Source organism: Natrix helvetica (genome assembly GCF_964273705.1).
Source record: "Natrix helvetica genome assembly, chromosome: 16".
Taxonomy (NCBI): Eukaryota; Metazoa; Chordata; class Lepidosauria; order Squamata; family Natricidae; genus Natrix; species Natrix helvetica.
The window spans coordinates 6,573,571-6,587,705 of record NC_138563.1 but is presented as its reverse complement, the minus strand read 5'-3'; the positions used below and the strand labels follow the sequence as shown (position 1 = coordinate 6,587,705).

The window sequence follows — 14,135 nt, the reverse complement described above, 5'->3', positions numbered from 1 at the left end:
CAGAAGCAGAAAATAATATTTAACACAGCACAGGACTTAAAACAAAACGGTTCGGTTGAGATCTGCATAGGTGGGACTGATTGTGGTAGATTGTAAGGATGACACCGAAATATAATTTTATCATATTTTACTTATATCTTAGATTATTGTATTCTACTCCAATTTCATTTTAGGCTGTCTTTTATTCCCATTCCATTTTAAATTGTATTTTATTCCATTTTAAATTGTATTTTATCAAATCCCATTTTAAATTGCCTTGATCAAATTTTCATAATGATTTTGTTTCTGGAACTTTGCACGTTGATACGGCCCAAAGGCTAATCAATGAAGACTCAACGTCCATGACTTAATATGAAATTTAATAAATTTATTATTATTATTATTATTATTATTATTATTATTATTATTATTATTATTATTATTATTATTATTATTATTATTATTATTATTATTATTATTATTATTAATTATTATTATCAGAATTGACACCAAAATGTATCCCGCTAAGAAGGCATTTGTTAAGTGAGTTTCGCCATGTTTTGCGACCTTCCTTGCCACGGCTGTTCAGTGAATCACTGCCGCTGTTCAATTGTTATCAGGGCCGCAAAGTGAATCTGCCTTCCCCATAAATGACGACCAGGCCGTCATAAGTATGAGTCCGTTGCCGAGCCTCTTGAATTTTGATCAGATGGCGACGCTGCAACGGTCGTTAAACGTTAAAAAAAAAAACCGGCCATAAGTCAGTCATTTTTTTCAGTGCCGCTGTAACTTTGAACGGTCACTAAACAAACCGTTGTAAGTCAAGGACTACTTCTACTCAGATCTAACCCCACACACAGGAGAAGGTGCCATTTCTAAGAATGACCCAGCAAGTAGTAATAGTTCAACCGGTGTAGCTGCACTCCCTTTTGCTCCTGCTTTTCAGAACTTTTTCTCACTGCCACTGTAACTTTGAGCAGTCACTAAACGAAGCGTTCTTAGTCGAGGACTGCCTGTACTTCTTCCCCCAGACAGATTTAAGTACCACAACCCCTCCCCCCCTCGCCGGAGAAGGCGCCATGTCTAAGAATGACACAGCAGGTGTCAGTTCAACCGGTGCAGCCTCTGCGTTTCAAAACGACCCCTCCGCCCCCTCAACCTCTTCGGACATGCGCAAAGCGTCGGGCAGGGAAGGAAGAGGCAGCGGTTCGATTCTCCCCACCCCGGGAGGGTTTTCCCCCACCGTGCAGGGGAGTCCTCCGCCTCTTTCGGGAGCTCCGTCCATCTTGTCTTCGAGAAGAATGAGAAGAAGAATTAAAACAAAAACAAGGTCCACCCGGACCACTTTGAAGGAGACACGCAGCCATAGCCAACCGTAAAGCCCTGCCGCGCTCCCCGCTTGGACATGCGCAGTGGAGAGCGGAACTTGGGCGCAACGGTTTAACGTTCCGGCGGAACAGCTGTAAGGTATGGACCGCTCGGTTGTCAAGGCGACGCCGAAAACGCGGCCTACGCGGCGGTTGGTATTTGGCCCACCATGGCGTCGAGTACCTCGCCGCCCGGGCGGCCCCTGTACCGGCTGGAGGACACGGGGAAGTGGATGCACCAGCTGCGCAAGCAGTACAAGCGCATCCTGACGCCACTCTCGCTCTTCCCCACCACTTTTTCCCGAGTCAAGCCATGCCTGTCCGGCTCTTCCCTGGGCCCACAAGGCGAGCAGGAGCTGCCGGTGCCCATCTTGCTCTCGGCCCTGATGCAGATGGTGAAGGCCCGGTTGCAGCCGGGGCCTCAGGAAGCCCAGGCCCACCCTCAGCACCTGCGGGCCTTCCGGGACATCATCCTGACCGAGATCAAGCGCGCCCACAAGGACCTCCAGCACGTGCTGCACGACCCAGCCTTCAGCCCTGACACCAACCGGGAACTCTACCAGCACCTCTTGACCTACCTCGGCCTGGTCTCCCAGCATCTCTTCCACCACTATTTGGGCCTCATGGAGTGCTGCCGGCTGCGGCGCATCTTCACCGACTGCGCCAACCTCATCCGCTTCTCGGCCCAGCTGGCCCTGGATTGCTCCAAGTTCCTCAATGTGACGGACGTGCGCCAGCGCCTGGTGTGGGAGATGAAGAGGATGGCGGACCAACCGCCCGACTCGCCGACCAAACCCTCCAGCCCGTTTGGCCACATGACCACCCATTCCTTGGGCAACCGCCTGGGCATCACCATCTGTTACTTCATCAGATACATCCGGCCCCGTACGCTGACGGAGAAGGAAAAAGTCGCCCAGGATGTGAAAGAGCTGGAGGATTTACCCTTGCTCGACATGAGCAAAATCAAGAAGTTGAATCTACCCACCGCCAGGAAAGCGGATTTCCTGCAGGAAATGGCGGTCGCGGCGGTCACCGCCCCTTATCCCCGTGCGTCCTCGCGCACTTGGTCTAGGCCTCAGATTATCCCTGGGACTTCCGTCCTTCTCAGGTGCCAGTCTCTGCCCAATATGAGGGTAGGGAAGCTTTTAGCCGATGAACTCGGCATCCATTTGATTCCTCGCCGGAACAGCCCCGATCTGCTATGCTGCTGCCCAGAATCCCCCGAAGGAGGTGAACCAAAAGGTCCAGCAGCCCTGGCCGAAGACCTTAAGATGCTGGTCCGTGGCTCCATCTTGGAGAAGTCTCCGTGGAAAGGCGAGCAAGAGGATTTGGATCTCCCTCCCCTCATTAAAGTATTGACGTGGACCAAGGCCAACGAGAATCGCCAGCTGCACTTGCAGAGGATTCTCAAGTCCCTGCGCGACGAAGAGCGCATTGAGAGGAATCGGAGAAACACCATCATCGCCGCCCCGGCCTCTCATCCTCAGGCGGCGACGGTGAATGTCAGAATCCATGACAAGATGGTGGTAAAGACAGCTGATCTTCAGGTGTCTGAAAGACACTATATCGAAAATGTAACGACAGAGAGGGCTTTACCAATCTACAATCACCTCCTGGGGGAGATAAGTCCTGCTACCATGAAGATGCTGGACGCAAATCTTGCTACTGGAGAAGAGGTCAAGGAGATCTACAAGGAACTGATGGATACGATTCCTAACGAGCACCTGAAGTTTGACCAAGGATCCTTAATACAGTGTCCTGCAACGATCCTGCCTCATTACTCCTGCTTTGCTTCCTCGACGCTGACAAAGAAGAAAAGTGAGCAGATCGTTAATACAGAGCTGAGTCAAATTCTCCCAGCTGGGCCCTTAGTCCCAGAGGAAGAGGTGGAGGTACCCCAAGCCCCAACTGTATCCAAGAAGAAGCTGGCTTCAAAAGAATATGCCTCTTGGCTCAAATGGTGGAAAGCCACATTTAACATCGACGAGTACTTGAAATTCATCAGCAGCAACAACGCCGACTATCTGCCGGTCATATTTCATTTGTACAATCCCGACGAAGAGGATAAAGAGGGGAAGGAGAAAGACATGCAGTCTCTGTTAAACGAGGAAGAAGTGAAGAAACAGAAAGTGAAGAGGCAACTGCTAAAAGCCGCCGAGCTCCAATCACAGAAAGAACTATACCACACCGGCTTGTGGAATGCCAGCAGCGCGTGGTTGGGGAGCCTGGCAAGTTCTATTGACGACAGGTTTGAAGATTTCAAGGCTCTACAGAGGCGAATGGAAAGACTGTGGAGCGTCCTTCATTTCTCCCAACCGGAAAGGGTAAATATGGCCATCAAGTACAGCTCCAACCAGTATTACTTACTGCTTCCAGACATGCTGAATTCCTGGGAGGTCGCAGCCCAGTTTATCCAGGACCGGGAACTCCTGCTGGCTGAGATAGAGGAGTTTGAGCAGGCGGCTTCGGATCCCAACCGCTTGTTCAGCAAGAAGCCGGGCTCGTACGCCACCAGGATGCAAGAGACGAAAACCAGAAGCCACTTGCGTTACGAGTTGGAGCAGTACAACTTCGAACTCCGCGCGATTCTGAACCACATCAGTGACGCCTTCAACGACACGGTGACTTTCAAGGGTCGCCCATATCGAGACAAGATGGAGAGGGACATAGTGGAGATGCTTTATTGGTTGCAGCAGGAGCGTCGGGCTGTGGCTTTGAGGAGCGCGGTCCAGAGCAGGAGCTCGGGAAGGCTTTCTCCTCTTTTTTAGATTGGCTCCACCATCTGTTGCTTTGGAAACAACACTCCTTTACACCTGCATCAATTCTGCCCTCCGTTATCACACACACACACCCAAGTTTAGGAGGCTGAAAACAATGGAGGCAGCGTCAGTTAAGATCATGTTGATGGAAAAGTCAAAGAAGCTTTTCCTTAGGTTCAAAATGAGCTGGAGATAATGCAGGTGAGACAGGGGACAAACACCCTGCAAAATATCCTCAGGAGCAATAGCAAAACAGCAGTTGGGTGCTTGTCAGCTTTGCTTTCTTTGCCAATATAATTTGTAATTATTGAGTAGTTCTGTCTTTCATTAAAAATATGTTTCTGGTTCTCATGTTTTCAAAGCAGTGGCTACTTTTTTAAGCAGGACAAAAGGTAGATATGGCTTTAGACACCCATATTGGATGGGCCAGGTCTCATAGCCTGGCTTTGTTTCTGTATGCACATTGCCCCGTCTTGCTTTTCGGGTGCAGTGGGTTTGCCCTACTACTGAATTGAATCAATTCAAGACACAATAGTTGCATTGGCTACTTAACTGCTAGTAACCTGGCTGCTTGTTGGCTAAACCCAATTCATTTGGAGAAGAGCTCATCTATTTATTAGCCCACCTTTATTAATTTTATCAGTAACTCAAAGCAGCGAACATAGCTAATACCTTGGCAAGTTTAAGACGAATGGATTTCAACTTCCAAAATTCCCCAGCCAGCGTGGCTGTCTGGGAAATTCTGGGAATTAAAGTCCAGGCGTCTTAAAATTGCCAAAATTGAGATACACTCCTCTAACGCTTGAATATGACTGAAGCAAAAATGATTTTTCCCTTGGAAAATAGGCATTTTGGAGAAATCTTCACATGTACAAGAACTGAGGGACAAAGCCAGCAAGAGCTTAAATCTAGTTTGTGCAGTTTGAAATATGAAATAAGAGCTTACATTCTTTTCCTGCCTTAAAAAAGCCTAATTCTGGATGGAAATGAATCCTAACCCGGGAAAATAAACACTTTTGAGCTGCTGGCTCTTACAAAAGACCACATTCTCCTTGGCAGATCATTCTAATTGGATGCGAAATCGCAAAGCGTGCTGGTAACAGGCGAGACTCGTCCTTCCAAACCCGAATTTCACAACGCAGACACTTTCAAGGATCTATTACAAATGTTTTATTTTATTGGAGAAGGGAGGGAGGGAGGGGGAAAAAAGGAGAGAAATGTCAACTTCAAAAGTACAAGAAGTCACAGGTTAATAATATCCATACAAAAAGGAAAGCTTTCTACAGTCCAAACGCAGGCAGCTATTGAATATGACGTCTTCTCATAATACACACAAAAAAAAAAAAAGGAATTGGATCAGCTAGAATTCTTTAATTCCAAAATCGAGCCTACACAGGGGAGGAGAGATTGCAAATCGAAGAGGAACGAATTGGCCCGAAGTTGGCCTTGGAAGGCCACATATTTGTCTCTGCTTTCTTCTGCGGGTCCCTCTGTCTATGCTCGAAGTCCAGGCTTAGACAGAGCTTGACCAAACAACCACCTCCCCCCCCCAGTTCCTGCAGCCCTGCCCTCCCCTTTCAATAATGCTTTTTTTCGAGGGGGGACGGACGGACTCTTGTGTGGTTGTTTTGTTTTGGGGGTTTTTTCTTTGAAAAAAGGGAACAGGGACCGTTAGTTGTCACTAAGCTTTGCAGAGACACAGAAGGTCCATTAGTGAGACCATGCTAAACACAAAAGTCGACACATCGTGAAGCCTGGCATAGCTTGGACGTGAAAGCGCCGCAGGAGCCCGATGTCCAGCCCTCAAATAGCCTACCTGAAAAACAAAAGACAGAGTTCATTTGCAGGCTCAGTGCTGGGGGCTGCCTAGAAAAACGAAAGGGGGAAAAAAAGGCACTTCGGTGGCTGAGCCCACCCCCACGTTCCTTAGAGCAGGGGGTCTTCCAACCTCGGCAGCTTTGCAGACTTGGGGACTTCAACTCCCAGAATTCCCCAGCCAGTGAGAGGCCAAGGTTGGAGATCCCGGCCTCAGAGCATTAACTCAGGTGGGGAGTGGGGGTGGGGGGAGTGTATTCGATTGGGGGGGGGGAGAGATTGTCAGAATATTAACCGCTTTTTTTGCGCCCATTCTGGAAGGATCTCCTCCTCCTCCTGGGGCTACAGACCGCCTTCAGGAGGAGGGGCAGGGCAGGAAGATGTTCTTTTCAAGCTTCAAATAAAAGGTTTCAAAACAGACATTAAGAGACAAGTATCTCCCCATTGTATTGGCAAGCCTCAGAGTAAGAATGTCCCCTCCTTTGGTAGATGCTTCTACGGTCTTCGGAAAGGTTGATCGTGGCCTGGGACAGATCTAAGGCTGGGATCCATTGGGTCAGATGGCTAGGGATCTGGTTTGCCACACCGGCAGCGGTTTCCCGATGTCGTGAACGACCCTCCCTGTGAAGGCTGGATTGCTGGTAGTCCTCGGACGAGCGACCACAATTCAGTCCTAACCTCTCTGTGGCTAAGCTAGGCAAGTTGCTACGTGAGCCCTGCCCCGTTTGACCTGGCTGCTAAATGAATCACCATCATTGTTAAAACATGGGAGCGTCAAGCTAACCTGGCTTCCCCATTGACTATCTGTCGGAAGCTCCCTAGGAAGGGCCCAGGGGGCAATTACAGATGCCAACACCGGCCGTAAACACATCTGGTTGCCAAGCACCCAATGTTTCATCCTGTGACTGTGGGGATTGTACGATGCTCCTAAGCGTGAAACCTCAGTCATTTTTCTCAGTGCCGTCGTAACTCTGAATGGTCATTAAATGAGTGGTGGTAAATCGAGGACTACCTGTAATCCTGGTTAACGTTATTTTCCACCAAGAATGCACAAAAAAACCTTTCATCATTCCTCTGGTCCAAAGGACCCAGTGGGATATTCAACACTGGCTACTCACCTTTCCCCAACCCTCACAGTCCACAAAATCACATTCTCGGATGAATGTCAGTCAAATGATGGCTCTTCTCCGGGGGAGGGACATCAGGGGGCAGTGGGAGAAAAGCCAGTGAAAATGCTGCAGGGAAAGGGATCCACTCTTTGGAACTGTTGGGAAAGGACGGCCAATAAACATTTCATGTTGGACTTCTGTCGCTTGGTCATCGGAAGGATGGGCAAAATTCCTCCAGTTGCCTCTTACGTGAAAGGCCCCCCCCAACACCCAGAAGAAAGGGCAGCTAAGAATCTCTCAAGGAAGGAGAAAAACTAGAATGTTTCTCTTTTTAAAAAAAAAAAAAAAAGAAGGGAACAGAAATTGTGAACCATTTGGAGAAAGAAAAGAATATTTATCTTTCAGGAGGATTCAACCTTGGGGGTGAGGGGTGTCACCCAGTGAAAATAAATCACAGGCTTAAGGAGAGGACAAAAACACAGCAATCACAGCAGCATCAACCAAAGGAATTCCTCCACCAGAATCTCTGCTGGGGCCCACAAGCATCCTCATGGAAGAATTAGGGCATACTCGCAGAAGGGGGCTGATCGCTGGCATCCATTAGCCACAGTGGCAAAATCAATTGGCAGGCCTTTTCTGCAGGGCCACCAAGAAAGTCAAAATGGAACTTCTCTCGGACCTGGGTGGGGTTCAAGAGACTACAGATTGGGACTCCTTGTGTAATCTGAACTGCCTCTTCAATTTCCAAGCGGCTTTAGTTAAAAGCCATCCCATTGTCTGTCGGCCAGGGTGCGGCCGCTGCGCCCTTAATTTCAAGTTGTAGGGCGCAGAGTGGGATACAGGCAAGGAGGAAGGAATGAGGCACCTACAATCCTGGGAACAGAGTGCAATATATGGGAAGCAGAAGAGGAAGGAGGAAAAACAACAACGGGAAAAGCTTAGCCAGGAGTTTAGGAATAAGACAGCGGATTCCACTGTTCTCGGGCAATGCCTCCCTCAATCTGACTGTAAATAAGGAGGAACAAATGTTCCGGGGAACTCTGAAAGGGCCACGGGGTGGTGATTCCAACGTATCCCTGGGACTCTCTGAACCACTTTCATTTTGGGAGAGTGCAGAATCATGCTTAGCAAGGTGATGTTCCTAATTGAAGTGTTTTGTCCCCTTCTAGGGTGGCCCCCCTCTCGCTTTCATCTCCCCGCACAAGCAGCCTGCTCCGATCCTCGCGCTGCAGATAGCGGCAGGTATCCTCCGAAACCTGCCCCAGCCGCAGGCCAATATCCCCCGTCTCACCAGCAGCGACACATCGATGCGCCATCCCCCTCCTCCTCCTCCAAACTACTCATGAAAAAAACGCGCTCACCTCGAGACTCAATACGCGGAGTATCGCAACCTGTCCGCGCCTGCATCCCGCCCGAAACGCTGGACATCGTAGAGGGCGGATCGTGAGACGGGAGACAGCTGAACGCGCTCGTATCCGTACACGTCTCCAGCGGTGGAGGCCGCAGCGGCCGAGCGACGCAGAGGGCTTCTATCCCGGGTGTAAAATGAGGACGTCGCAGCCACAGCAGCGACGGCTACCGCGGCAGATCCCGAGCTTGGCATCAGGGGCCTCTCGTAGGGGTCTAAGGAGGTAGAGAGGCGACTGGCCATGGCTGTGGCTTGCGAGTACTGGGCGTACTGGGAATACTGGGCCATGGTGTGCTCCGCATAAGTGTCGTATGCAGAGGCCCCATAGGCCGCAGCGTTTCTCGCGCGATACCGTTTATAGTAATCCACCATTCCATAGGGGTCATCGTAATACATGGACTCCCCGTAGCCTGTAGGGTACGGGGTGCGCACCATTCCGTATTGCTCGCTATAAGGTTCGGTCAACTCAGCCGCTTGCCCCGTGCGGTCTACCGGGCACTCTTTAGACCAGTGACCCTCCTTCCCACACCGGTAGCAGCCGCTCTTCTCTCCCATCCCGGGCGCGGTCCTGAGACGGCTGGTGGACAACTGCACGCGCATTCGTTTGCCTTGAAGAAACAGACGCAAGAAGGGCAGCTATAAAGATTTGTTAAAGACAATTCAAAGCAAAAGCATAGCAGCTCAGAATTCTTTTTTATATTATAAAAAATAAAAAGCTAACAAACCACAAAATCACCCACTGATGCCTCAGTGGGTCAAAGAGGGAAGCCAGCAGCTGTTCGAGGACCCAGTGCCTCTTGTGCTCCAGAGCGACCAGCAAGTTACTCAGGAAACGGAAGCATTTTGGTAGCGAGAAACCGATTCTACTCTCTTTTAAGGTATGTTTCATTCGTCTCCCCAATTTGATGCTGGCCACAGAGACCCGGAAACCTTTTGGCAGGCACGCAAAGCAGAGAAGTGGATTCAAATCAAAAGCCGAGAATTTTGCTGGCCAAAATTGCGAAATATGATTTACTTCCGAGACACCTATGGGGGTCATGCAGCTGACCGTGATTTCTAGGAACTCCGAAACAATCAGATTGGCTGAATATGAAAGGAATTGCTCTTACACTTAAGCTAAACCGTTTTGAGGTTTATTTCCCACTGACACAACAGGATCTGTTCTTCCTTCTCCAGTTTGACTCTTCAGGAGGTATGGCTGTGCCCTGACCTTACTCGTTTGCAGGCTGATGTGGGAGGATTCAGACCCCTTTATTCTGTGGAACGGTCCTTAAGGACTTAGTGCTCCTGAGGTAGGGAGCTACAAACACAACACTAGTCCAGGTCCCTGCCAGTGGCCTGTGGTTTCTTCATCCATTCTTGAAATCAAGAGGCTGAGGAAAGAGAGAAAAACCTAACACCACCCCTATCACTTTCTACATCTATTTCAGACATCTAGACATTCAGATTCTCTTCTGGATCATTAAAAGATTTTTTTAATGCCAATGCTATTGTTTCATGGTTCTGAAATTCAACAATAGCGCATACAGGTAATCCTCAATTTACGACCACAAATTGAGCCCAAAATTCCTGTTGCTAAGTGAGAAATGTGTTGTGCCCCATTTTTCCACTTTCCTTGCCACATTTGTTAAGGGAATCGCTGCCGTTGTTAAATTAATTACAGAGCGGTTAAGGGAATCTGGGGTCAGCCAATGGTGGTATTTGCTGGATCTCCGAACTACTCAAAATTTCCGCTACCGGTTCTCCAGAACCTGTCAGAACCTGCTGAATTTTACCCCCGTGCTATTGGCAGCGAGAAGAAGGAAAGAAGGCATCAAATCACAGCAAGGCGGATGGTCAACCCGAAAGCAACGGGAGATAGAGAGAGAGAAGGGCGGCTGAGGGACCGGGATGGAGAAGGCTGTGTAATGTTGGCTACAGGGAACACCATATAGGACTACAAAGGCCGTGGGAAAACAAGAAGCATGGAAGCCTTTCCACACATTTATTAATGAACAGACAGGAAATGGAGCAGGGAAGAAAAGGAGAAGACTAGGATCAAGATCCACGCCTCTGTCAGAGGCCCCGAGAAACTGACTGATTGATATCCTTCAATATCTCACCTGCCAATTGCCCTCATGTTTCTAAGCCAGTATGGGAGATGACCAGGCTGAGCCCAAAGGAGGGGTCAGACACGTCATCAGTCTCGAGTCCCTTCACGCCCACAAGAGATCTAAGGCCAGCCTGCCTTGAATTCTGTTGACTCTTATCTACCGCCAACTTGCTTTGACCTTTACTAGCTCAGATTCTTGTAGAGAGCTTTAGCGTGCAATAAAACCTATATATTCAATTGAACTGTCTGGACTCTTGATTTCCTGAGCCTGACATTCAAACTAGGTTGTCAGAACCTAGCCATTAGCTTGGCATCCCATGCAGGTCCAGGCAACTATGGTTTACTCGATAAACTCTGCTCAAAATAACCCAAGGCCAAGCATCACATGAAGCCAACCACCAATCGAAACAACTTGGATCAACCACCCTGCATACTATCAATTACATCAACAGAAGCTGTAAGCAGAGACAATCCCTAGGGTGTTGCTTGTTCTAAGTCTTTTAAAAAGGGGCCAATAAAGAAGTCCTTTATCTTTTCTGCTCTAATGACGAAGGGGAAAGCCTTTGAATTTTAAGTAGTCTTTTTCTAATAAATTTGCTGCATCCACTGATACAGCATTTATATAATTTACTGTGGTTTTCATTGTCTTATCTTAACAGCATTCCTTTAAGCCTTCAATGAATATTACCGCAGTAAAGAGAAAGATTATTAATCTCGTGAGCCTCAAAACTCTCATACACAATTATTCCTGGCCTTGTTTTTCAATCCCAATTTGGACAAAACTGTATCTCCTTTCTAACAAGCAGCAAGTCAAATCTTAAACAAAATTGAACCCAATATTTTTGGTGCTAAGTGAGACATTTGTTAAGGGAAAGTTGGCCCATTTTAAAACCTTCCTTGACACAGCTGTTAAGCGAATCACTGCAGCTGTTAAGCTACTTGTTAAATGAATCTGGCTTCTCCATGACTTTGCTTGTCAGGTCTCAAAAGGTGATGACATGAACCCGAGACACTGCAACCGTCATAATATGACTCAATTGCCAGTGGCACAGTGGTTACAGTGCAGTAGAGCACGCTAACTCTGCCGACTGCCAGCAGTTCGATTCTGACCGGCTCAAGGTTGACTCAGCCTTCCATCCTCACGAGGTCAGTAAAATCAGGAGGACCCAGATTGTTGGAGGTGGGGTGGGGGGAAGAGGCTGACTCTGTTAAACGTTTAGAGAAGGCCATCAAGCACTGTGAAGCAGTATATAAGTCTAAGTGCTATTGCTATCTGAACTTGGATCACATGACTATGGAGATGTTCCCATGGTCATTAAGTGTGAAAAACGGTCGTAAGTCACTCTTTTCGGGACCGCTGTGACATTGAACCGTCACGAAATGAACTATTGTAAGTCAAGGACTACCTGTAGCCGGCATCAGATCTCCGACTCTGGATGGAAGTGAACCAGCGGAAAAACATTACCAGCAGGGGCCCCCTTGGGAGCTCTGAAAATAACCTCCTCTTGGGGAGGAAAGCCAGAAGGGGGGAAAACTTTGGCGGCCTTCCAGCTTCCACGCCCCACCTTAGCCCCACTTCCCACCTTGGAATTCCGTGTTGTCGAGGCCTCTGATGGCCTCGACGGCATCCTCAGCTCTTTCCATGTGCACAAAGGCATAATCTTTCACGATATCGCACTCAAGCACGGGGCCGTATTCCTCAAACTTGGACCGCAGCTCCAGGTTCGTGCAGCTGGTGCTGATGTTGCCCACGTGCAGCTTGGTGGAAGCCTTGCTCTTGTTTTTGCTGGCTTCCACGTTGATGCAGACGCCGTGCAGCTTGTAGTGGTGCAGGTTGCGGATGGCGTCCTCGGCGGCCATCTTGTCCTCAATGTGCACAAACCCATAATTCTTGATGATGTCACACTCCAAGATGCGGCCGTACTGCTCGAAAAGGGCGCGGATCTCCTGCTCGGTGGCTTCCCGGGGAAGGTTGCCAATGAAAAGTTTCACCATGGCGGCTAGAGCTGAGCGGGGGAGCAAAAGAAGGAAGGGTGAGTTGGCTCTGAACAACCAAAATCGAAGAGCAATGGGCAATTCAGCAGTGGGAGGGGGGGGGGGAAGCCCAGGAGATTATATTGATCATAGACAATTAACTTTGACTCATGGGCCTCTTAAGAACTGATTTTAAGTGATCCTAACTCTGTGGAAGAAGCTGTCACTACTGTTAAAAAAAACATGTGAAAAAGGGATCTTTTCAATTAGCACATTATGCAATCAGAATCTTAAATTGTCCAGAAAGCTCTTATGAACATGTAGCAGGAGATATCAGGAAAATACAGATAAAATACACAGGCTGTTCTGTAATGTGTATATGTATGTGTGCATTTATAAGTGTGTGTGTGTAATATATCAGCAGAACAGCAGAGGCCATGAGGTGTGTAATGTGTGTATGCGGGTGTATATGTTTATTTCTCTCTATCTATCTCCTCTATCTATCATCTCTTTGTCTGTCATCTATCTTCTACCATCTATCGATCATCTATCTAACTATCTACCTATCTCATCTATCAAATGTATCTATCTTTCAATCAATCAAACTCTATGTCTGTCTGCCTATCTATCCATAGTATGTAGGTATATGAGTAATATACCAGCAGAACTTTGCACGAGCAGTACGAGGACATGTGTGTTTGTGTGTGTGTGTGTGTATCTATCTATCTAGTTAGATCGATAGATAGATGAGATAGAGGGAGAGATAGATAGATATACGTAAATGTGATAGATAGACAGATAGAGGGATAGAGGGATAGATAGATAGATAGATAGATAGATAGATAGATAGATAGATAGATAGATAGATAAATGAGATAGCGGGAGATAGATAGAGGGATAAAGGGATAGATAGATAGATAGATAGATAGATAGATAGATAGATAGATAGATAGACAGACAGACAGACAGACATAGAGGGGGGTAAGAGAGATGTAGCCTGATAGAATGAATATGTGTGTGTGTGTGTGTGTGTGTGTGTAATATACCAGGCAGAGCTTTGTACCAGCAGAGGCCCTGCCTGTGTGGAGTCTGTGGCTGTGGGCGTGTTTCTATTCTATGGGCGCCCTCAGTATCAAGATCAGAAAATATCTCAGTTAGTCGAGGCGGAAAGCCGAGGCCTCCGTTCTGCATGCAGGCCTCCGCAAGTATAGTCCCTCCAGCCCGCACCTTCCCCCGCCGCCCGCTTCCCCCGCCGCCCGCCCGGCCCTTCACCAACCTCGGCAACAGCCCTCAGCACAAAATGGCGGCGGCGGCGGCAACTAAAGTTCACCTCCTCCTCCAAGGTCTTGGCCCGCCTCCTCGCCTTCCGCTGGGTTCTGATTCGTCCCGTCAAGGGACGCCGGGCAGGACGAATGGACAAAGCTGAAAGGGTCTGGAAGACGTCTACCCAATCAGCTCATCGGCTTTAGCAAGTTCCCAAGGCGATTGGCTACCGTCTTGTGTGAGGCGTTGGTGAAATTACCCTGCTTTCCCTTGCGTTGTACGTCAACCCTTCGGCCAATCGGGTTTGGCGGGGGAAATGTCAACGCTTGCCGGAAAAGGCGGTCATAAATCCGTGGGCGGGGAATACGA

General features: G+C 48.4%; 2 protein-coding genes across 4 annotated transcripts; one reads left to right on the top strand and one right to left on the bottom strand.

The window, feature by feature from the left end:
• The first annotated feature begins 1,403 nt into the window (after window positions 1-1,403).
• Window positions 1,404-5,124, top strand: CCDC87 (coiled-coil domain containing 87). The gene has a single exon (XM_081968087.1). It carries the CDS (start codon window positions 1,517-1,519, stop codon window positions 4,112-4,114), a length of 2,598 nt encoding a protein of 865 aa, XP_081824213.1. The 5' UTR covers window positions 1,404-1,516; the 3' UTR covers window positions 4,115-5,124.
• Window positions 5,125-5,260: 136 nt separating this feature from the next.
• LOC309399879 (RNA-binding protein 4B-like) lies at window positions 5,261-13,937 on the bottom strand. Of its 3 annotated transcripts, XR_014176581.1 has the most exons (5): window positions 13,780-13,937; window positions 12,113-12,535; window positions 8,391-9,045; window positions 7,039-7,184; window positions 5,261-5,921 (listed from the first exon to the last, which is right to left on the bottom strand). XR_014176581.1 is itself a non-coding variant. In XM_081968044.1 (4 exons), exons 2-3 carry the CDS (start codon window positions 12,522-12,524, stop codon window positions 8,399-8,401), a joined length of 1,059 nt encoding a protein of 352 aa, XP_081824170.1. In that variant the 5' UTR covers window positions 12,525-12,535; window positions 13,780-13,937; the 3' UTR covers window positions 5,261-5,921; window positions 8,391-8,398. The 3 variants fall into 3 exon arrangements, 2 of the variants coding, with proteins under 2 accessions (XP_081824170.1, XP_081824171.1); XM_081968044.1 differs by lacking the exon at window positions 7,039-7,184; XM_081968045.1 differs by lacking the exons at window positions 7,039-7,184; window positions 8,391-9,045.
• Window positions 13,938-14,135: the final 198 nt, after the last annotated feature.